This window comes from Oryctolagus cuniculus, chromosome 4, assembly GCF_051225735.1.
Source record: "Oryctolagus cuniculus isolate XC-2025 breed Fujian yellow rabbit chromosome 4, ASM5122573v1, whole genome shotgun sequence".
Lineage (NCBI taxonomy): Eukaryota > Metazoa > Chordata > Mammalia > Lagomorpha > Leporidae > Oryctolagus > Oryctolagus cuniculus.
In genome coordinates this window covers 100,119,675-100,144,180 of record NC_142870.1, presented here as the reverse complement: position 1 = coordinate 100,144,180, position 24,506 = coordinate 100,119,675, and the positions used below count along the sequence as shown (strand labels likewise).

At 40.4% G+C, this 24,506-nt stretch overlaps 1 protein-coding gene across 1 annotated transcript in view; it reads left to right on the top strand.

Moving 5' to 3' along the window:
* Window positions 1-21: 21 nt before the first annotated feature.
* ACTL6A (actin like 6A) overlaps window positions 22-24,506 on the top strand; it is a 25,461-nt gene continuing 976 nt past the window's right edge. The window contains exons 1-13 of the mRNA XM_002716442.6: window positions 22-178; window positions 8,090-8,166; window positions 8,339-8,513; window positions 10,224-10,324; window positions 11,504-11,601; window positions 13,668-13,762; window positions 14,364-14,470; window positions 14,556-14,645; window positions 17,356-17,417; window positions 17,657-17,771; window positions 17,919-17,999; window positions 21,239-21,334; window positions 24,070-24,156. Coding sequence (XP_002716488.1) covers window positions 154-178; window positions 8,090-8,166; window positions 8,339-8,513; window positions 10,224-10,324; window positions 11,504-11,601; window positions 13,668-13,762; window positions 14,364-14,470; window positions 14,556-14,645; window positions 17,356-17,417; window positions 17,657-17,771; window positions 17,919-17,999; window positions 21,239-21,334; window positions 24,070-24,156 — 1,209 coding nt within the window. The 5' untranslated portion in view covers window positions 22-153. The remainder of the gene's footprint in view (window positions 179-8,089; window positions 8,167-8,338; window positions 8,514-10,223; window positions 10,325-11,503; window positions 11,602-13,667; window positions 13,763-14,363; window positions 14,471-14,555; window positions 14,646-17,355; window positions 17,418-17,656; window positions 17,772-17,918; window positions 18,000-21,238; window positions 21,335-24,069; window positions 24,157-24,506) is intronic.

The following is a 24,506-nucleotide window of genomic DNA, read 5'->3' as shown; positions in this document are numbered from 1 at the left end:
AGTGTGGCTGAGCTCTCGGGTGTGTGGACGCCGCTTTGTTGCCGGAGGGGGGTGGCGGTGGAAGTTAAGGGGGTCGGGGGCCAGCGCGTGTGGCGGCCGCTGTAGTCACTTCGCCCGGCACCTTTTCGCCCAGGAATCAAGCCGACGGCAGCCATGAGCGGCGGCGTGTACGGGGGAGGTGAGTGAAGGCGGCCCGGCCAGAGAGCGCGCCTTTTTGGCGTGTGGGGTTTGTAACCGCCGCCCCCAGCCCTCCCCTACCCGGCGGTCCCTTCCGGTCTCCCCCTCTCGGGACCCCGGCCTCCCCGCCCCATCCCCGCCCCGCGCTCTGCCCGCCCCCGGAGCCCACCCGGCTCAGCGTGCGCCTCGGGCGCCGGAGGAGCTGGGCTTTTGGGGTCGCGCGTGCTGCTTCCAGCGGGCCGGCCCGCGGCGCCCCGGCTGGAGTGTCTCGCCTCGGGGTGGCAGCCCCGCGTGTGTCTGCAAAATTCGCCCGTGTGGGGCTTGCGTCTGCGTTTAACCTGGGAGGCCCCCAGCAGTTGGCGAGCGCGGACGGAGGGTGTCCGCAACGTCCCATAGAAGGCAGAGCGGCCGCGAGAGGTGGACCGAGGGGAGAGGGGGCGGCCGCCTCGGTCTGCGCCCTGCGCTCGCGCTGCCTCACGTTCCTCAGCAGCTCCTGCCCATTCTTGACCGTGGAGTCTGCGGAGTTACTCGTGGGAGGGCCTGGTTGGGATGAATCTAGAGACACATGCAATTTAAGGACTCCCGGAAGCTTTGCCTGAGGTCCCGGGCGTCTGTTCTCTGGCTTTTCTTGAGTAGACTGTGTTGTGGTACAAAGATTACCACGGGCTGTGGGCATCGTCAAACTTCTCAGCGCCTTGGCCTTGGGCAGTTTACTTTCCCCGACTTTGCGCCGCTCGCTCGTGGGATGGGAATTCCTTAGCCAACGAGGGTGGCTGCCAAGATGGACCGACATGAAGCTACACCTGCTGCTCCAATTGAAGTCCGTGGAGCGGCAATATCAGCATCACCTGCAAGCTGTTTAGAAAGAATCTCAAGGCCCACCCTCCGTTCTACAGAGTCAGGGCTTCCATTTTTGAAAGATGCCCCAGACAATTGGAGCACTCACTGTTGGATTCACATTTTGGGGTGTGTTTGAGTTAGAGACCCAAAAGACAAATCCGAAATACAGTCAGCCTTGAGTAACTGTGGGCTCCACATCTGTGGATCCCACTAACTGTGGACCAGAAGTATTCAGAAAAAATTGCATCTGTATTGAACATGTGCAGATTTTGTTTCTTGTTATTCCCTAAAGTGTAACAGCTGTTTACATAGTGTTTACATTGTACTAGGGATTATAAGTAACATAGAGAACACCTACTTAAAGTATCCAGTAGTCTGTGCCACAGGTTATAGGCAAATGCTACATCGGTTTATATAGCCGACTTGAGTATCCAAGGATTTTGGTGTATGGGGGTAGGGTCCTGTAACCAATCCCCTGCAAACACTGAGGGACTATGTGCTTGCTACTGCTACTGTTTTAGTAAGGATTCTCTTTCTGAAGAGGATGGCATTCCGCAGGTAAAGGGATAGGTAACTTTTCTAAGTTCTTAGTATTTTTGGTGGTGTAGTTTCAGAGTCTTCTCTGAGGCAGCATGCTGATCCTGTTGCCTCCTCCTTCCTATTTTGTGTCCTTGATTTTCTTATTTTTACTTTGGATCTTGTTAATTCACCTCTTCCCCATCTGAAGATTCAGTCTTGACTCCAGAGAAACTGAGTCTAGACTCTTAGGAGCTCCAGGTTCATTGAATCAAGGATCCGGAGGCTGTCCAGTATTCCTTACAAGGCATTGTTTAGTATGACTGGTAGGAATGGGATAATACTAATGCTAGCAGCTAGCATTTATTAGGTGCGTACTGGAGACCAAGAGTATTCCAAAGGTTTTATGTGCATTATTTTTAATCCATGCAGTAACTCCTATAATCTACAACCACCATGTAAGATGGTATTATTATCCCTGTGTTACTGAAGAAAATGATGTAAAGATAGGAAAGGTTAAAAATCAGCCCAAAGTCATAATTATCTAGGGAGTTGAGAGCAAAAATCTCTGAAATAAAGGGCATTTCAGCCAAGCCCTTCCCTACTCCTTTAAAAAAGCCATTTCTTTGGTTATTTCTCTGTGTGTCATGTTTCAGTTATACAACCATAGTATTACCATGTATGACTTAGGTGTTCAGAATAAAACCACTTCTTGCTAGCTTATTCAGAGGAGTGTAAGGATTATTCAGAAAGTTTATGGAAAATGGAGTTGAATGTTTATTTTAGTGTGAACATTTTTGGAATTTAATCAAGAAAGCTTATGAAAAAACATGGATTTCAAAAATTTTTGCACCAAAATACTTAGTTTTTAATTCATTTTCCATGAACTTTTTGAAGTACTCTGATGTTTTAAAGTCTTTCATGTAGAAAGTACTTAGAATTCACAAAAGTAAGTATGATTTTGTGTTTATAGTGGATCATATTTTTCCAAGGAATTTAGTGTTAAAAGCAACCAAACCATTCACTTAAAAATGTTGAGTAATTGGGCCGGTGCTGTGGCATAGTGAGTAAAGCCACCGCCTGCAGTGCCGGCATCCCATGTGGGTGCCGGTTCGAGTCCTGGCTGCTCCATTTCTGATCCAGCTCTCTGCTGTGGCCTGGGAAAGCAGGAGCTTCTTCCAGGTTTCTGACATGGGTGCAGGGGCCCAAGGACTTGGGCCATCTTCTACTGCTTTCTCAGGCCATAGCAGAGAGCTGGATAGGAAGTGGAGCAGCCGCGTCTCGAACCGGCACCCATATGGGATGCCGGCGCTTCAGGACAAGGTGTTAACCCGCTGCACCACCGTGCTGGCCCCCTTTATAAATTTTAAAATTTATGCTTGCCTCTAATTCTAATAATTATTTCCAAGCAAATCTAAAACTGACCTTCAGCTTTAGGTATAATGCATGATTCATCTGGATTTCCATCCTTTCTAAGTAGTTTCTGGGCCTTCTTATTGCTCTTGCAATTATCTTCCATGGCACTTCTCTACTTTAAACTCCTTTGCATAACAAAAATAAATGTGTACTACCAGACCAACTTTGATAAATTGTTAGTTTCATCACTCTTGTACTATCCATCTCTCTCCATCCCCCCTACCCCGCCAATCTCTAACCTTAAGAATTTCTCAAAGTTGTCTTCCTTGTGAGTTGGCCACCAATCATGGGGCACTCTGATCCAAACAAAAATAAAACTACCTCCCCACCTCTTCCCAAAGCCATTTGCCTTCAAGATCACATTAGAATGTTTAAAGACCAGGCTAGAAAATTGCTATTCTGTTTTTGTTTTCTCAGAGAATTACATCACCTCCTAAACTTGGAAGCCATTTACTCTGGGGCAAAACAGAATCCTCAAGAACTACAAACTGCCCCCCTCCATTATTCTTTTAGTAGAAAAGGGATCCACCCTTGAGCTGAACATTGCATCCTAGGTTTTAAGCATCTATGCCTCTGTGGTTAAGCTATCAAGTCACTGGTCTTCCTTTACCACTCTAATATTGGTGCTTGATTTTTTTTTTTAAACAGAACATGGTACAAGAATTAGATGTGTCTTCCATCCTTGAAACTAAAATTAACTATTACAAAATCCCAAGAACTAAGATCCCTACTCAAAATTCCACTGTATCCAGTTTGATATACAAATTAGGAAAATTAACTGATTTATTAGATTTTTTTCATTTCACAAAACAAATTTTTTTGAGTGCTTGGTATGTGCTAGGTATAGGCTGTGCTTTGAAGAAGCTCAGTTTTGAAAGGTGTGTCAGTTAGACTCCATATTTCATTGATTTTTAGTTGTTTATTTTCTCCTAAATTTAAGCAATTGAGGCTTTGAAATCAGCTGGGTGGAACCACTTGAATGTCGTTTTGTAGGTGACAAGAACTACTAAATTATTCACCCCCTTCTTTAAAACAACAACAACAAAACATTGAGAGTCTGAGAGACAGGAATAGAGAAACAAGGAGTGAGAGAGAAGATTCCCATCCACTGATTCACTCTCCAAATGCCCATAACGGCTGGGACAAGTCAGGTCAGAACGAGGAGCCAGAGACTCAATCCATGTCTCCCAAATGGGTGGCAGGAGCCCAATTACCTGAGCCATCACTTGCGCCTTATAAGGTTCACATGAGCGGTAAACTGGAATCCAGAGCTGGGGCTGAAGCCAGGACTGAAATACAGACACTCTGACTTGGGAGACTTAGGTCAGCCACTAGGCCAAAGCCATGTCCCTTCCCCCCTGTTTTCAGTGAAGGACTTATGTACCAATATCATCAATTATGCTTCTGGAAGATAAGAGTGCAGCAGTTTGAAATATGAGTTGAGAAAAAGATGGAAGCATTAAACCTGTTGGGAATTGAAGTTCCCCGTTGAGATTAGAGCTTGATTGAAGGCAGCAGCAATGGCATTAAAGAGGAGGCCATCTGAGTAATATTTAGCAGAATATTTGGCAGAACTTGAAAGATGAAGATGTTCATAACAGCTCTCAGGTTTTTGCCTGTGGTTCCTTGGGTCACAAACTTAGGCAGTGCTGAGATTACATTAGGCAGGTGGAAAAAACTGTTGAATCTGAGGCCACAGGAGACCTTATGTGGAATTGATGTTAATATACAGTAGAACGTTCTGCTTATGAATCTCTAACACTGGTTAGAGAATGAGAGATATTTGACATTGGAATTATCAGTATTTAGGTAGAAGTTGCAGGAGTAGATTACCCAGAAAAGGGTAAATAAGGGAAGAGTGTTTCCGTCATGAGGTTCCTGACCCTGAGTGTGCATTGATGGAACTGTTTATAATTGTGTCTTTTTATAGTCTAAGAACATCGTAAGAAGGAATTTGTTTCCTATGCTTTCTTTCTGTGTTAGTTTGCTAAGACTGCCATAACAAAGTACTACACTGTGGCTTACACAGTTTATTTTCCCACAATTCTGAAAGCTGGAGTCTGAGATCAGAGTGCAAGCAAAGGTGAGTTCTTCTGTGGCTTCTCCTTCGTTTGTAGATGACTGCCTCCTCCTCACACACATCTGTGTCATCTTCTCTCTGTACACATCTTTCAAATTTCCGGTCATACTCAATTAGGGCCCACCCTAATGATCTCCTTTGAACTGTATTTTTCAAAGAATTTATCAGTTATTCTGAAATACTGGGGATTAGGACTTTAGCATATGACTTTAAGGAGACACAATTCAGTTCTTACACTGTCAAAATGGTCCTTTGTGCAGAACAAAAGCTGCACCCTTGAGCATGTATTCAAATTTTGGGTGAACCAGGCAATTAGTTAATTTACTTTGGATTTTTCTTCACCCAGCATTCTGGTTAATCAGGGTGTTAAAGCTCATCCACTCATGTTCTTGCTATACTTTACTGTTTGTACTTGAGTTTAGGTGATGTGGTGAAAACCCATGAAGAACTCTTTTAAGAACTCCTTGTTTTGGATAACATGATAATTATAAGATAAAATAATTGTCAGCAGAGAATTTTATACATAATGGTTAATTACCTTGGGAAATCTAACATATGCATAAACTTCTTTTCAAATTAGAAGTTAGAATAAATGTCCTCTTGTTAAACAAAAAAATATTTTGCAAAGCTACTGTCTCAACTGAATATTTGCAAAATAATTATTGTATTCTCCTTATTTTGAATTAAATTTTAAAATATGTCCAGTGTACTAAAAATCTAAATATATATGTGTGTGTACCTAATAATTTTGTGCTTAGCACTGAGATTAAATAGATGTTATATTTTGCCATATTTTGCCTGTGATATTTTAAGAAATAAGATATTGGGGCAGATCTCCCTTTCTCTCCCTTCTTAGAAATAAGCCCTAAAACTGAAGTTTCCAGATCTCATGCATATTTTGATACTTTCTCTTCATGTGAACATAGCCATAATGAATTAAAGAATGTGTGTGTGTGTAATTAGCCTTTATAATTCTTTTGAAATTGATCCATGTTGATAGATGTAGATCTAGACCATTTGTTCTAACTACTGTATATATAGTAAACCACTGTGAGTAAACTATAGGTTGTCTGTTTCCCTATTGAGAGACTATTAGATTATTTCTGCCTTTTCCTGTGCCAGCAGTGTGACAATCATAATCATAGTAGCGGGTAACACTGTGTGTCAGGTACTATTCTATGTGCCTATATACATTAAACCATTTAACACATTTAGTGATTGCAGACTCTTATGAGATAGGAAATATTATACACATTTTATAAATTAGTAAACTGGGGCCGGCGCTGTGGTGCAGCGGGTTGACGCCCTGGCCTGAAGTGCCAGCATCCCATATGGGCACCGGTTCAAGACCCGGCTGCTCCACTTTCGATCCAGCTCTCTGCTATGGCCTGAGAAAGCAGTGGAAGATGGCCCAAGTCCTTGAGCCCCTGTACCCACATGGGAGACCTGGAAGAGGCTCCTGGCTCCTGGCTTTGGATCAGCGCAGCTCCGGCCATTGTGGCCAATTGGGGAGTGAACCAGCAAATGGAAGACCTCTCTCTCTCTGCCTCTCTCTGCCTCTCTCTGCCTCTCCTCTCTCTGTTTAACTCTGACTTTCAAATAAATAAATCTTTAAAAAAAAATTAGTAAACTGAGTCACAGAGGTTAATAAATTGCCCAAGTTCACATAGCTAGAGAACATTCTTGTGTCTGTTCTTGTGACATGTGACAGTTTCTCAGATTTTTTTTTAACACTCACCCTGGAACACTTTTTTTTAAAAGAATTATTTTATTTGAAAGAGTTACAGAGCGAGATAGAGAGATATCTTCCATTCTATTGGTTCACTCCTCAAATGACTGCAACAGCTAGAGCTGAGCTGATCAGGAGCCAGGAGCTTCTGGGTCTCCCACATAGGTGCAGGGGCCCAAGGACTTGGGCCATCTGCTGCTGCTATCCCAGGCCATAGCAGAGAGCATGGAAGAGGAGCAGTTGAGACTCAAACTGCTGCCCTTATGGGATGCCTGTGCTGCAGGCTGGGGCTTTAACCTGCTGTCCCACAGCACCGGCCCCTCAAATAGATTTAAGTATAACCACTAAGTATGTAGTTTCTTAACTTTAGTGGATATAACTTAATAACATATAGTGTTTTACCAGTTTATAGCTTATACTAGCAAATGTGTAAGAGCTCCTGTTTCCCTTGAGTCCTTGATAGTACTGGGTCTTACCAGACTTAATAATTTTTGCCAATTTAATGAGGTAAATAATATTTATTATTTTTAAATACTTGAATCCTTTGAAAAGTCAGGACCTGAAAACCAAGGTGCTTTGTTTTAGGAGTCCTATTTTGGATGAAGTATTTTAAAAGTATAATTAGAAGCTTTTCTCTGAATTTGGAAATGGACAAATAGTTGCCAGCTTTCTTCTTCAGCATTAAACTTTATCTCCTAATAATCTTTGAAATATGCAGACTTTGATAATACTTTCATTTTGATGATTTTTTTTGGCTATTACATTAAACTCTTTATTCTCCAAGTCCCTATTTTTCCTGGAGTTTCCTGATTACATGAAGTACAATTTCTGTTAATTTATGATAAATTGATACTTACATGAACTTCACTCCTTCCCTTTGGGCCACTATCTCTACTTTCCACCATTTCGCCTCTGTGAAGACTGACACTTAGAGTCCAGGTCATTGAGCCCTCTTGGCCTTTGGCTTTTCCGTGGATGTAGCCAGTGGTAGAGTAGTAATTATTAATGAGACCCCCTTTTGTGTTCAGAAGTAACTGCAGCCCGCAACTGATGCTCACAGCTGCTGACAGGTTAGCCCATCTTCTAGAACCTTTTCACCAGGTTCTGGTAGCAGTTCCTTCTCTTTGAACCTCTGCTAATACACAACGTATAAATTGTTATATTTTAAGTAAATGAATCTTTGAGATGCATTTAAAACTAGGTTCAAACTAATACTATTGTAATTTTTCATAGAGCTTTTACATATATTCTCCCTTTAAGCTCATTAAGTATTCCTTTAATTTTCATGATACGTGTAAGTTGTTAATGTTAATTATTTTTAATCTTCTCAGATGAAGTTGGCGCACTTGTTTTTGACATTGGGTCCTATACTGTGAGAGCTGGTTATGCTGGTGAAGATTGCCCCAAGGTAATGTAATATTAGAGTCAAATGAGTATTTGTATAAGGGCCATTTGTGTAGCATTAAATTTATGAAGATATTTGATTCAACACAAAATGGTTAAAGACATTAGCTGAAAAAAAACTTGGCTCCTTGATAAAAGCTGGTGAAACTTGCATATCATGTTTTTGGCCCTTACAGGTGGATTTCCCAACGGCTATTGGTATGGTGATGGAAAGAGATGATGGAAGCACATTGATGGAAATAGACGGTGATAAAGGCAAACAAGGCGGGCCCACCTACTACATAGATACCAATGCCCTACGTGTTCCCAGGGAGAATATGGAGGCCATTTCACCACTAAAAAATGGGATGGGTATGATATTTTTTTCATGGATTTGGTCAGAAAGTACAGGAAACATTCTAGACTTAGAGGAGTGGCTTCTTGTAAGTTGAACATAGTCTTTTGTGGAGGAAGTATTTAGAGTATTCTATAAAATGATGTTCTAGATATGGAAAACAAAGATGCATAACAAATGTTCCTTTTCCTCAATAAACTCTTACTTGGGAGGTGATACAGTTGTAAACATACAAATATAGTTCCCACAGGATAAGTGCTGTAATATAGTTATGTTCATTATGAAATGGGAGCAAAGGAGAGGAATCTAACTTTGTATCACTGGGGAGTCAGGGATAACTTGTAACTGTGCTGTAACTTGTAACTTATGCTGAATCTTGATCAGTGAATAAGAATTAGCCTAGCTGATGAGATTGGATAAAGCAGAGGAACCATCACAAATGAAGTTGTGAAACAAACTGTTAAGAAATGTTAAACAGTTAAGTATGACTGTAATATTGAGAGCGCTGTGGTCAATAGCAGGAAAGGTAGGCAGAGAAGAATCACAGAAGGACTTGGAGAGGTGAAAGTTGTGTGCAGCGAGTTAAGGGATGCCTGAATTCCAATATGGAGAGCCTGCTTCAAGTCCTGGCTACTCCACTTTTTTTTTTTTTTAAAGATTTTATTTATTTGAGAGGTAGAGTTACAGACAGTGAGAGGGAGAGAGAGAGAGAGAGAAAGGCCTTCCTTCTATTGGTTCACTCCCCAGATGGCCACAATGACTTGGAGCTGTGCTGATCTGAAGCCAGGAGCTGGGCGCTTCCTCCCGGTCTCCCATGTGGGTGCAGGGGCCCAAATGCATGTGCCATCCTCCACTGCTTTCCCAGGGCACAGCAGAGAGCTGGATTGGAAGAGGGGCAGCCGGGACTAGAACTGGTGCCCACATGGCATGCCGGTGCCGCAGGTGGAGGATTAATCTGTGCCACAGTGCTTCTGATCCAGCTTCTTGCTAATGCACCTGGGGAGCAGTGGTTGAAGGCTAATACTTGGGTTTCTGCCACCCACATGGGAAACCTGGATGGAGCTCTTGGCTCTTGGCTCTTGGCTTTAGCATGTTATCTGTTGCAGATTATTTGAGGAAATGAACCAGTAGATGGAAGGTCTCTGTCTCTTCCTCTTTTACTTTGTCTTTCAAATAATCTCTCTCTTTTAATTTCTTGTAAACCATCACAAGGGTCCATTAAGCCAGTAACTGAAGGGTAACCCTAGAAGGGTAACCCAGAAATGTGATATGCTCATGTTTGCCAGTTGGGAAGATTATTCTGAGTGATATTTAGGCTAAATTAGAGGGAGACACTAGACTAGAGACGGGAAAGTCAGTAAGGGAGATGAAAGCCCAAATGAGAAATGAAGTCCTGGTTGCTCCACCTCCACTCCAGCTCCCTGCTGATGGCCTAAGTTCTCAGGCCCCTGTACCCACAGGAGAGACCCAGAAGAAGCTACTTGCTTCGGCTTGGTCCAGCCACAGCCGATGCGGCCATCTGGGGAGTGAACTGGAAGAAGGAAGACCTCTCTGCCTCTCCTTCTGTCTCTGTAACTCTGACTTTCAAATAAATAAAAGTAAATCTTTAAAAAAGTGGATTATATTTATTAAAATATTAATTGCTAAGTCAAAGAATCACTCTCAAAAGATACTTTATTCATCTTCAGCCAAGCATTTGTTTTCAAGCTCTTGCTCTTATATTCTAGTTGAAGACTGGGATAGTTTCCAGGCTATTTTGGACCATACCTATAAAATGCATGTCAAATCAGAAGCCAGCCTGCATCCTGTTCTCATGTCAGAAGCTCCGGTGAGACAAACACTTCCGTGTTTCTTTAGTTGTTCTTTTTTCCTTTAGTTTTCAGCTCATTTGAAGAATATTTGCCTTTTTCCACAAAGAAGTTTAAAAAGTTATATTTTGAGTTTGAAAATTAGGGAAGGGGGAATTAATTTCTAACTACTATCATAACTTTCATTATTTCAGTAAAAGATTCAGAGAACTATAATACACAATAATGGGTCCTAGTGGTTATCTACATTTCCATGGATTTAAAATTTATTTTCTTGAACTGCCTCCCATTCTGGATTATGCCCCAAGGTCATTGTAAATCTGCTTTTATACTCAAGCTCCAAGAAGTCAGATGCTTAACAAGGGCCGACTGTTTCTATGAAGTCTCTTGTGAAATACATTTAGTACCTAGCCAGAAAGGGCCCAGAAGGCTAGCATAATAACCAGCATGATCAATATCTTTTTTTTTTTTTTTTTTTTTGACAGGCAGAGTGGACAGTGAGAGGGAGAGACAGAAAGGTCTTCCTTTGCCGTTGATTCACCCTCCAATGGCTGCCGCGGCTGGCGCGCTGCGGCCAGTGCATTGCACTGATCCGAAGCCAGGAGCCAGGTGCTTCTCCTGGTCTCCCATGGGGTGCAGGGCCCAAGCACTTGGGCCATCCTCCACTGCACTCCCTGGCCACAGCAGAGAGCTGGCCTGGAAGAGGGGCAACCGGGACAGAATCTGGCGCCCCAACCGGGACTAGAACCCTGTGTTCCGGCACCGCAAGGCGGATGATTAGCCTATTGAGCCACAGCGCCAGCCCCATGATCAATATCTTGTTGCTGTTTCTAATTATAGTTTCTTTGGGAGCACCAACTATAAAAGGGAGAGTTTGGTGTTTTAAAATTAATATTTTATTTTGATTACCAGATATGCTCTTAAGATTTAATAATACTTTGTTTCTGAGAATCCTGATTTCCTTGTATTTTTGAAAAGCTTATACTTTCTGGAATTCATAGTAGTTTTACTAATTATAATAAATTTAATTTATATCTGATTTGTCATACTTGTTTACAACAAATGTAGATATTATAAAAGGTCATTTACTATGCTTCATTGTTTTTAAATTTTTGCTAACATAGTACTATAATGTAGCTTGAGGTAAGTCAGCATTTTAATTCTTAATAAGTAATTTGCATTTCTTTATTTTTTTTCAGTGGAATACTAGAGCAAAGAGAGAGAAATTAACAGAGTTAATGTTTGAACACTACAACATTCCTGCATTCTTCCTTTGTAAAACTGCAGTTCTGACAGCGTATCCTTGAAAGAGTAGTACTCAGCTTTTCTCTAGAAGAATATATGCTGCTGCCAAAGATACAAGACAGTCCTGGCAGAAGACGTGAGCCAATTCTCACTCATTCGGAAGTTGCTTTTTTCTCTATACCTTTCCTTTTTAGCTGTCTGACTCATATTGAAACTGATGATATACCAGAAGATGTGAGAAGAAAATAGGAAAGTGACATTCAGATCATATTTGCTTTTTTTTTTTAAAGATTTATTTATTTATTTGAAAGTCAGAGTTACACAGAGAGAGGAGAGGCAGAGAGAGAAGTCTTCCATCCAATTGTTCATTCCTCAATTGGCCGAAATGGCTGGAGCTGCGCCGATCCGAAGCCAGGAGCCAGGAGCTTCTTCCAGATCTCCCACATGGGTGCAGGGGCCCAAGGACTTGAGCCATCTTCTACTGCTATCCCAGGCCATAGCAGAGAGCTGGATTGGAAGTAGAGTAGCCAGGTCTTGAACCGGTGCCCATATGAGATGCTGGCACTTCAGGCCAGGGCGTTAACTCGCTGTGCCACAGCGCCGGCCCTGAGATCATATTTGTCAACTTGTGTGTGTGTGTGTGTTTTTTAATAAAGGGAGTGTGGCTGTACAACAGTGTTTTAGCATATTAGCTAAAATGAATGCAAAGATTGCCATTTCCTCTCTCACTTCTAGTATCAAACAAAATTGGAATTTGGCTATAAATTCATTTGAGATTTAAGCACTCATCAGAAAGTTACTGCAAACACTTTAAAGATAAGGAAATATTATGTCTTGAATGCAAAGAATTTGTAATTTAAATATTCTTCTTAAAAGCTAAGTACTGTAACAGATTTAAATAGTACTTCAAAACATTGGCAAAATTCTTAAAGAAGTACTTGATTAATCTGAATTTTTTGTATAGTAATTGTGATAGTTCAGAGGAAGAATATAATAGCTTGACAGTCCTTTATAAAGATAATAGGATACAGTCATTTGAAGTAGAAGAAAGAGCTCTGCACTTAAGGATCCACTGTTTACAGAAGTGTGGTCCTGAAACATGAGACTAATGTTTTACTCATATAACCTGTATACCTCCCTGGCTTGCTATCATATTCAAGTAAGTTTTTGTATACATTTGAGAATCACTGTGTTAACAGTTATCTAACACTTTTATGTAGTGCTGTATCTCTGAGATGGCTTTAGCAAAAGTGCAAGTACTCTCTTGACTCTTCTCCCATGGGCTCCTATTCTCACCCGTGTCATCCCCAGTTTACAGTTGGATGTCCCAGGAATAGCTTAGGTGGTCCCTCCTTTATACCCCCTGCCCCAGGGTATTCTAGACATTTTACAACTTTAGTGATCTGTTTGACTAAATGAGATATCCTTCAGGGCAGACAGTTTCTGTTCACCTTTATGTGTACTCTGTGCTTAAGGAATCTGTGCAACAGACTAAATAGGCACATAATAATTATTCAATAAGTACTTGAAGAAATGAATGCCCCTGGTCCTAAACATGAGTTTAGGGTGTTCATGTGATATAGGCCTTCAGCAACACAGCTGTAGAAATGGGATCTTGTCGTATTCACTGGATATCCAATACACCTGGAGTAGCTCTTCTACCCCAGTGAGTTGGAAGAAGTGGGAATTGCCACTCAACTGCCAAACTACTGAAATGATTCCTCAGTGCTACTTAAGAATGGGTGTAGTCCCTGGCTCAAATATCACACATCCTACTCGTTCTTACCAAGTTGCTATACATTTTGTTAAAGAAATGCTTTTCAATTTGTTTAAGCTCTTTTATCAAACTCAAGAGATTTTGGATGATTGTATTCATTTTTGCAAGCTTGATAGATGTCTGGGAGAAAGATTTCCCTGAGTTCCTCCCACCATCATTCTAGAAGTATTGCCGCCTGTCATTTGTTTTTAAGCTGGAGCTATTATTTGATACTAGATTTTATTCCTAGATTTACTTGAACATATGTTAAACTGTAATACATGTTTTAAAAATGGCTTCTGAAATACAAGCCTTGTCCTTAGGAACTTTGATACTTTCTTTTCCTTAATACTTTAAACTAGATTTGCTAATGGTCGATCTACTGGTCTGATTTTGGACAGTGGAGCCACTCATACCACTGCAATTCCAGTGCACGATGGCTATGTCCTTCAGCAAGGTAAATATGTTTAACTGGGTACGTTCAGAAGATTTTAGATGTCAGGAGGGCACTAATGAATATTAAAGTATGTCAGTTTCCATATAATGTCTTTTTTATATGAGCTTTAAAAAGTCTTCAGTATATATATTTGAAACTGTTGCATAGCTTTATGTATACTTTAAAGATTTATTTATTTATATTTATTTGAAATTCAGAGTGACAGGTGGGGGGAGACAGATCTTCCATCCACTAGTTAACTCCCAAAAAGACAACAGCTGGGGCTGGGCCAAGCCAAAGGGAGGAGCCTGGAACTTTATCCAGGTGTCCTATATGAGTGGCAGGTTTCCAGGTACTTGAGACATCAAACGCTGCTTTCCCAGGTGCATTAGCAGGAAGCTGGATTGGAAGTGGAGCAGCTGAGATTTGAACCAGCACTGTGATATGGGCTGCTGGTGTCTCAGGCAGCAGCTTAACCACTGAACCACAAAGTTGGTCCCATTTATGTATACTTTAAAGAATAGTTCAGTTAATTCTACTTGAAAAAAAATTGTTCATGTAGAAACATACAGAGGAAGTTTTTCCCAAGGAGTTAGTACTTAATACCTCTTCGATCTCACAGGCATTGTGAAATCTCCTCTTGCTGGAGACTTTATTACTATGCAGTGCAGAGAACTCTTCCAGGAAATGAATATAGAATTGATTCCTCCATATATGATTGCATCAAAAGTAAGTAATAATTGTGGAATTTATCTCCAGCTCCCCATCCCTGTGTTGTGAACTCTGTTAACCTAGCACATCTTGGTATTCCCAGGAAGCTGTTCGTGAAGGATCTCCAGCAAACTGGAAAAGAAAAGAGAAGTTGCCACAGGTTACAAGGTCATGGCACAATTACATGTGTAATGTAAGTAATGTTAAATTTCTTTATAAAAGTGTTACAAGCTGAAATCCTTGAGTAGAATATGGGCACATTATATTTTTAATGATGGGGCCGGTGCAGTGGCACACTAGGTGAATCCTCCGCCTTCGGTGCCGGCATCCCCTATGGGTGTTGGTTATTGTCCCGGTTGTTCCTCTTTGAGTCCAGCTCTGCTGTGGCCTGGGAAAGCAGTAGAGGATGGCCCAGGAGGAGGCTCCTGGCTTCGGATTGGCACAGCGCCAACAGTTGTGGCCATTTGAGGAGTAAACCAATGGAAGGAAGACCTTTCTCTCTGTCTCTCTCACTGTCTGTAACTCTACCTGTCAAATAAATAAATAAAATCTTTTAAAAAATATTTTAATGATAGTTACAAACAAAAGTAATAGTTTTTCAGAGATGGGGGTGTACTTTCATATTTTTGAAACATCTCTACAAACTACTACATTTTCATACAAATTAATATGTTGAGACCTGGAGGGAATTTTGGTTGTAGGGTAGAAGGAAGCATTATGTTATTCTTCACATATTTTGTCTAAGAAAATGGTTTTAATTTTAGTAAACACTGGCTACTCATGAAGAACAGAGGTTTATTTTGGCTTATGGTTTTGGAAGTTCACAGTCTAAGGTCAGTTAGGCCCCATTGCTTCAGCCTTCTGGAAAGGGTGGTGGGTGGCAATGGCAGAGGGTTTGTGGAGGAATGATCACATGGAGAGCCAGGAAGCAGAGTGTTGAGCTAGGCCCAACTCAGGCTTATATAACTAGCCTCCCCAGAACTGCTTTCTGAAGGCAAGCCCTCAATGATCTAAGGTTCTCCCTCCCACTAGGCCTAGCTCCTGAATTCCATAATTGGATTGTTTCTACCCTTACTGCCATTAACTTACAATTTTTGCAGTTTAAACATCTGCATGATTTGGAAGCCAGTCATGTTCAAACTATAAGCTGCCAGTATGACTCAGTTATGTTGTTTCCCAACAGTAGTCAGCCATATCAAAAGTGTGTGTTACTGTTCTTATCAAAGAACTGATGGAAGCTTCTCTTTACTAAAATTCTCTGAACATGTGTCTTGCTGACAGGAGAGACGTTAGTAAAACAGTTTCTCCGGGCTGATGGTATGGCACAGCAGGTTAAAACCTCCACCTGCAGTGGGCATCTCATGTGGGTGCCGATTCAAGTTCTGGCTGTTCCACTTTCAATCCAGCTCCCTGCTAATGGGCCATCCTCTGCTGCTTTCCCAAGCACAAGTCCTTGGGTCCCTGCACCCATGTGGGAGACCTGGAAGAAGCTCCTGGCTTTGGATTGGCCCAGCTCCTGCCGTTGTTGGCCATTTCAGGAGTGAACCAGAGGAAGGAAAACCTTTCTGTCTCCCTCTCTGCCTGTATACTCTACCGCTCATGTAAATAAATAAAATCTTAAAAATAAATAAATAAAAATGTTTAAATCCACTATAGTTTTTTTGTAAGACATGTTTTCCACTGAGAATGATATCTGAGTTTTTTGTATCATATTTTTTTCAAGTATTAGTACAGGATAGATTGCATGATCAATAATTTTCTTTAGATACTTTTCCTTAGCAACCCAGAATTCATGTATTTCACAATAAATTTTTATTTTTTTAATATTTTTTAAAGATTTATTTATTTGAAAGAGTTACACAGAGAGAGAGGAGAGGCAGAGAGAGAGAGGGGTCTTCCATCCATTGGGTCACTCCCCACATGGCCACAACGGCTGGAGCTGCGCCGATCTGAAGCCAGGAGCCAGGAGCTTCTTCCAGGTCTCCCATGCGGATTCAGGGGCCCAAGGACTTGAGCCATCTTCTACTGCTATCCCAGGCCATAGCAGAGAGCTGGATTGGAAGAGGAGCAGCCAGGACTAGAACCGGCGCCCATATGTGATGCCGGTGCTTCCAGCCAGAGCTTGAACCCACTGTACCACAGCACTGGCCCTCACAACAAATTTTTAAACTGCTTCATACTATGTGTAATTATTAAAAGTTGCATAAGATATAATTCTGTATGTATATGTATGTACAATTAAGTAATGAAATCCTACTTATTTTTTAAAGATTTATTCACTTATTGGAATGGTAGAGTTACACAAAGAGAGAAGGAGAGATGGAGAGATCTTCCATCCATGGGTTCACTCCCTAAATGGCTGCAATAGCCAGAGGCTGTGTTGAGCTGAAGCCAGGAGCCAGCATGGGGGTGCTGGACCCAAGCACTTGGGTCATCTTCCCCTATTTTCCCAGGCGCATTAGCAGGGAGCCAGATCAGAAGTGAAGCAGCTGGCTCTGGAACCAGTGCCCATACGGAATGTCAGCACAGCAGGCTGTGGCTTAACCCTCTGTGCCACAGCGCCAGTCCCAAAAGCTTATTTCTAAATTCAAACTTATTGGAAAAAATGATGTTTGGGAACTCATTTTGTTATATGGAAATATGGTACAAGAGTTTCTACTTGTTACCTCTTATTTTTCTATAACTGTTGTAACTTTATATAATTTGACAGCTAATGTAAATGTTTAGAATTGGGTTTTTTGATACTCAGAGTCTTCGTGGAGATTTAATATTCTTGAAAGTTACCCATCCAGAAATGTAGTCGTTTCATTCAGAAAAGTACTTGAAATATAATGTTACAGAAGTGTAGATGGTAAAGATATATCTCAAACTTACTTCTTATATGTTTTTTTTTTCATCCATAGTGTGTTATCCAGGATTTTCAGGCTTCAGTACTTCAAGTGTCAGATTCAACTTATGACGAACAGTATGTTTTATTTAAACTATGCTTCTTCATAAGTGAGGAAATGATTTGCTTATATAAAAAATTATAGAATGTATTTAATTGGTATAAAGATATAAAGTTATGCCAAAATGTATTGATTAACATTTTTAAAATATTCTCATTCTGACTTATTATAAGTTGGTAATTCCTTAGTAGTTTATAATTTTGGAGAGGATTGTTCTTGCCTTTAGTGTAATAAATATTGTTTAATATGTTTTCAGAGTCGCTGCACAGATGCCAACCGTTCATTACGAGTTCCCCAATGGCTACAACTGTGATTTTGGTGCCGAACGGCTAAAGATTCCTGAAGGATTATTTGACCCTTCCAATGTGAAAGTATGAAAGTTTCTTCATAATTAGCCTAGATTTTTCTTTATATGTAAACAGCTTGTATAGTTATAAAGTATAAATAAGACTGACTTTTTGGATATGTTTTACTGTACAAAGTTCTTCCATGTGACTGCTTATTTTCTTTTCTTGTAGGGGTTATCAGGAAATACAATGTTGGGAGTCAGTCATGTTGTTACTACAAGTGTTGGAATGTGTGATATTGATATCAGACCAGTAAGTACCCATCTCCTATTATGCTGTAAAAATGTCTTTTAGGGTAGCAGAATGTCCCAAAAATCACTGTTAGGGTGGCAGCTTTGGCCATTGACTTTGAAGTTCATTTTATAACAGGACTGTTTATGTAAAAAGATGAAGTACTACAAAAGGAAAAATGCAAAACTCTAGAGCTGTAGTGTCTGATGTGGTGGCTAATGGCTGCATGGATCAATGTGAATTAAAAGAAAAATTTAGGGGCTGGCACTGTGTAGTGGATAAAGCTGCCTCCTGCAGTGCCGGCATCCCATATGAGTGCTGGTTCGAATGTGGCTGCTCCACTTCCATCCAGCTCTCTGCTGTGGCCTGGGAAAGCAGTGGAGGGTGGCCCAAGTCCTTGGGCCCCTGCACCCATGTGGGAGACCTGGAAGAAGCTCCAGGCTCCTGGCTTTGGATCGTCCCAGCTCCAGCCATTGTGGCCTTATGGGGAGTGAATCAGTGGATAGAAAATCTCTGTCTCTCTCTCTTTCTCTCTGCCTCTGTCCCTGTAACTGCCTTTGAAATAAATAAATAAATCTTTAAAAAGAGAAGTTTGAAAATTGAGGTCTTCAGTTGTACCAGCCTCATAAATATAGCAAGAGCTGTTATAGTGGACAGTGTAGATAATGGAGCATTTCCTTCATCACAGGAAGGTGTATGGTTTTAAATTAGCTTTCACATGGGGTTTATTTTAGGTGGTGTTCAAAATTTTTCTGTTTCGGCAAGTTTTAAACTCTTGTCAAGTTTTATATACTATATTCATTATTAGATGGATTATATCTTACTTAAACCCTAGGTTCCAACTTATAACCCACAGCCTTGATTTTCTTTGAGTTAATTTGCTTTGAGCATGGTGCTAATAGCATTGGATGTTTGAAAACCATGTTATTCCAAAGACTTTTGATTGACTGTGCAAACCATTCTTTATTTCAACTAGTGACTTAACTGGGTATGTGCTGCTTCTAGGATAATAAATTTGAAATTTTTTAGTGCAAGTTCAAGGCCACTTTGGAAGAAAATTGAAGTAAATTTATTGCAAGAGAGTGATAACTTCCTATTTTTGGTGGAAATTTTTTCTTTTAATTAAACTAACATTAATTGCTGAGGAGATATTTTTCCATTTTATTTCAACATTTAGGTGATTTAGTGCAGGCTTTTGGCTTATTAACCCTTGAGACACCCACATCCCATATCAGAGTGCCTGGGTTTGATGCCCAGTTCCACAATTCCTGCTAAAGTGCACCTTGGGAGATAGCAAGTGATGGCTCAGTGGTTGGGTCCCTGCCACTCACCTGGGAGACCAAGATTGAATTCTCAGCTCTTAGTTTCAGCCCAGCCCAACACAGGCTGTTTTGGCATTTGCGGAGTGAACTAGCAGATGGGAGTACTCTTTCTCACTCTCCTTACTCTTCTCTCTCTTACTATCTCTTTCAAATAAATAAATTAAAAAAAAAATTTTAATTTAGGTAATTTTGACATTTGGAATGAGTTTTTGAAATAGGAACTTAGCTGCCAGAAGAGAAGATTGACATTTAACTTTCCTATGCATATATGCAAATTAGAAGTAAATATACTTATAAATAGAAATTTATACTTGAGAAAGCCTCAGCTTTTTTTTGAAAAAGCATACTGTGTGATTCTGATCCACACCCCTGCAAAAGAGAAGCATAGCGATCATTTTGGCCAGGAATATTTTCAGGGTATATTATTGTCCATCATGATCATAAAATAATCTTCTTGTATAATTTTTATTTATTTAAATTTGAGAGGCAGAAGATAGATCTCCATCTGCTGGTTTGCTCCCAAATGCCTGCAATGGGAAGGGCAGAGTAGGGTTGAATCTGGGAGTTGGAAATTCAGTCCAGGTCTCCCACACTGGGTGGCAGGAACCCCAGCTACCTGAGACATCACCACTGCTTCCAAGGGTCTACATTACTGGGAAGCCAGAACTGGGCTTTGAACTGAGATACTCTGAAGTGGGATGCAGGCATCTTAACTGCAAGGCTAAAATACCTGCCCCTTGTCTGATTTTAAGTACTTCCAAGTGAGCATTCTAGGGTGAAGTTATTGTAAAATGTTCCTCTAGTTAAATATCAGCTATCTGCCAGAAAATTAGGATTTTTAGAATAATTGTGTTAAATGAATGATTCTTAAACTTTATTAGAATTATCTGGGGAGTTTCAAGCAATAAACAAAAACCTCTCCTGGATCTCATCCCTGGAGATTTTTACTTAATTTTTCTCATTGATATATCTTTTTCAATTTGTTTATTTGAATGGTAGAGATACAGAGAAGGAGAGAGAGAGGGAGAGAGATCTTCCATCTGCTAGTTCACTTCTCAGATGGCCATAATGATTATGGCTGTGCCAGGCCGAAGCCAGGAGCTTCTTCCATGTCTCCCACATGGGTGCAGGGGCCCAAGGACTTCAGCCATCTTCTGCTGCTTTCCTAGGCACATTAGCAGGGAGCCGGATCACAAGTGGAGCAGCCGAGACTCGAACCAGTGCCTGTGCCCTGCAGGTGGATGCTTAAGCTTCTATGCCACAGCGCTGGCCCCAGCGTTGATATTTTAAAAGCTGTCCAAGATGGGTTGAACATTTGGCCTAGTGGTCAACATGTCAGATAGGATGCTTGCATACCCTAATGAAATAATAAGGTCTGTTCCTGTCTCCAGCTCCTAATTCCATCTTCTTGCTAATTCAGACCCTGATAGATAGCAGTGATAACTCAAATAGTTGGATTCCTGCCATCCACATGGGAGACCTGGATTGATTTCCTAGCTCCCAGCTTTGGCCCAGCCCAGTCCTAGCCATTGCAGGCAAATGGGAAGTGGAAAGAACACATAGGAACTCACTCTTTATGTCTCTCTTGCTCTCCCACTTCCCCTCTCAAATAAAGATAAAAATTATAAATAAATAAAAGCTTGCCAAGTTGAATGGGTAGCCAAGATTGAGAACCACTGTACTAAACTACTAGGTCTATGTATATAGAAGTAAAAAAATTTCACTGTTGCATGCATTTGGGAGTGCCAGCAGATGGGAGTTCTCTCTCCATCTCTCTGTCCCTGTCTCTTTGCCTTTCAAGTAAATAAAACAATTTAAGAAGTAAAACATTTTCAAAAAAAAAAGAAAATTATTAGTAAAGAACAGTTTTATTGGTGGTTTTATTTAGCACTGTTGAAAACCATTGGAACTAATTTGTTTTTCTTGTTTTTATTCTAGGGTCTCTATGGCAGCGTGATAGTGGCAGGAGGAAACACACTAATACAGAGTTTCACTGATAGGTTGAATAGGGAGCTTTCTCAGAAAACTCCCCCAGTAAGTTCTGTTGGCTCTTTAGTGATATTCTTCATCAAATGCCTTCACCAGTGGTATAGTTTTACAGATAAGCATTCTTTTCTCAGTAGATAGATTTTTTGTGTGTGTTTTGTGTAGAATTACTTAAATTTGGGTAATATTTTTTATTATTAATCAGATTTCTTTAGATGACAGCTATTGGTTACCCTTACATGATGTGAGTTTTATTTTGTTCATTAATTGTATACTTAAATGCCTATTATCTGCTTGACAGTAGGAATATAAAATATCCTGCACACTGAGGGCTAGGCAGGTTAGCCCTGTAAAAGCTGACAGCTGTAATGCTGAGTGCTTCAGCATGTCATGAGCCAGGTGTATCTTGTCACTCAGAAGCAAATACTTAATTCTCAGGACTATCAGGAAGGCATCATGAATGGGTTAACTGGCTGGACAGCAGGGTAGAGGAAATTGCACGTGCAGAAGTGTGATGGGAATAGTGCGTGTTCCAGTAATTCCAAGTAGTCTGCTTGTAGTCTGTGCAGACACAGGGAAAGCAGTATGGCTGGAAAGATGGCTGATGTGTAAGGCACTTCAAACAGCTTCTGGAGAATGGAATTAGAAGAACTTATTTTTGGTGCAAAAACAGATTGAAATCCACACATGCCATGAATCTTCAAAAAGTTCATGAAAAATGCATACTGGATTTTTAAAAAACTTCCTGGATTTTAAAACATTTTTTCATCATAAATAAGCTTACCTTTTAATCTCATTTAAGGACCTTTATATTAGTGCTGTCCTAATGAAGTACTACAAATTGGTGGTTTAAAAAACAGCAGAAATAATTGTCTCACAGTTCTGGACCATACTGTCTCTGAAATCTATGTGGAGAATACTCCTTCCCTCTTTGTACCATTTGGTGGTTTGCAGCAATCCTTGGCTTCAGTTGTGGTATGTCTGTTAAGGACATTAGTCATATAGGATTGGGGGACCACCTTACTCCTGTGTGACCTCATCTTATATCTTAATTACATCTGCAAAGATCCTCTTCACAGATTAGGTCACATTCACAGGTACCAGCCAGGGATGAAGACTTTATCTTTCAGAGGGACAATTAAACTCATAGCAGATGAGTAGAGGTTATGTCTAATTAAGGAGTACTTCAGATTTTTTTCAAAGGTAACAGCAAACTTATAGGGTAAAATCTGGCAGAGGATTGATGAGGTCATATGTATGTTTTAAAAGGATCACTGGGTATGTCATGGTAACTTTTAAAAGGAGAACCTGATTTGAAGAAAGCATTTACATAGAATAGCAGTCATGTTGAAATTTTAAGACTTCTTTCAAGGGAGTTTTTGTAAGGTATTCTTCACCAAATATTACATTTTTAAAATCTTAATAGGAGTTACATATACCCTAAAATATTTAATAATCTTTTACTTTCTCATATAAAGGACTATTTTACCGTAAGCCACATATTTATAAAAATTGAAAGTGGTGTGTGAGTATTGATACAATATTGACATTTGCTTCATATTTACTATATTCTTGGAGATACTGTCTGATCTAAAGCACCCCTCAATTACAGTACCAATCATTGGATTTCATAAAAGTCTCTGAATAATGAGTATAGACATGGGTGATCTAAGGTTTATAAAGACCACTTAGAAACTCTGTCCTTTCGGAAGTAATTAAAAATCAGTTAAATGGGAAAAGAATTTGATTGTGATATTGATCTTTTATCCTCTTCAGAAACCCATGTTCACCCCTCCTGCCTTCAGCAACCCTACATATCCCATACTTTAATAAACCCTGTCACACATTTTGCTGCGAATACGACTTTAACTGTGTTTATATATATAGTAATTGGAAGGTATCTTTTTTTTTTTTTTTTGACAGAGTTAGACAGTGAGACAGACAGAGAGAAAGGTCTTCCTTTTCTGTTGGTTCACCCCCCAAATGGCCGTTAACGGCCGGCGTGCTACTGTATCCGAAGCCAGGAGCCAGGTGCTTCCTCCTGGTCTCCCATGCGTGCAGGGCCTAAGCACTTGGGCCATTCCTCCACTGCACTCCCGGACCACAGCAGAGCTGGACTGGAAGAGGGGCAACCGGGACTAGTACCCGGCCCCCATATGGGATGCCAGCACTGCAGGCGGAGGGTTAGCCAAGTGAGCCGCAGTGCCAGCTGGAAGGTATCTTGAGAGCTATCCCCAGAGGTAGATTTCTAAGTGGGGGAAAAATCTTGATGTAGAAAGTGAGACGGGATAATACCAAGCCCTAAGATTGTATGTGTCAGACAGAATACGAACTCACAGGGAAGGAATCAGTCTAGTTATAAAGGAATGCATTTTGATTTGAAGGCCAAGAGTAAACTAAAATAGGGATGAGGATAACATTATAGCCTAAAAGAAAGCAGCAGGACTCTGAGGAGGGCTATAGAAAAGGAGGCAGAGCAGGGTCATAATAATAACATAGGAAGCATGTGGTGAGTACCTGACTTACAGAATTAGATACATGCTCGCTATTATAGGATATAAATCGTGGATGTCACACTTCGTAGTGTGCAGTTTTGTAATGTTTATATGATTTATCACGTTTTGCACATTAAAAGCTTTAATCAAAGTATAAACCTATATTTGAAAATTACCATGTTTAATATGTGTTCAAATGAGTGAGCCATTGGGAAGTCTTTGTCAAAACAATTTCCTGACTTACCTGTTTCGTTTGATTGTACTGATGTTTATTCCTCTTTATTGTAGAGTATGCGGTTGAAATTGATTGCAAATAATACAACAGTTGAACGGAGGTTTAGTTCATGGATCGGTGGCTCCATTCTAGCTTCTTTGGTTAGTAGATAAGCTACTTTATAAAAATATTTTACTGAATGAAATGTATAACTGAAAATATTAATTTAGTAAAGATACTTAATTTATTAAATTATTAGATTAATAAATGCTTATCAAATAAATTATAGACCTAATAGCAATTTTATATGTTCTCCATATAACAAAATACTTTATTGCCTTTTTGGTGGACCTTTGTCAGCCTAATTCAGTTTCCCCTCTGAGAGATGGAACTATGTTAACGTATTTATGTCTCTTCTAATAATGCCCAGTTGGCATTAGTTAGTACTTGTCTGTGGTGCACTTAAAATTAAACAATTCCTTCTTGGTTCTGATCATTCTCCACTATTTTA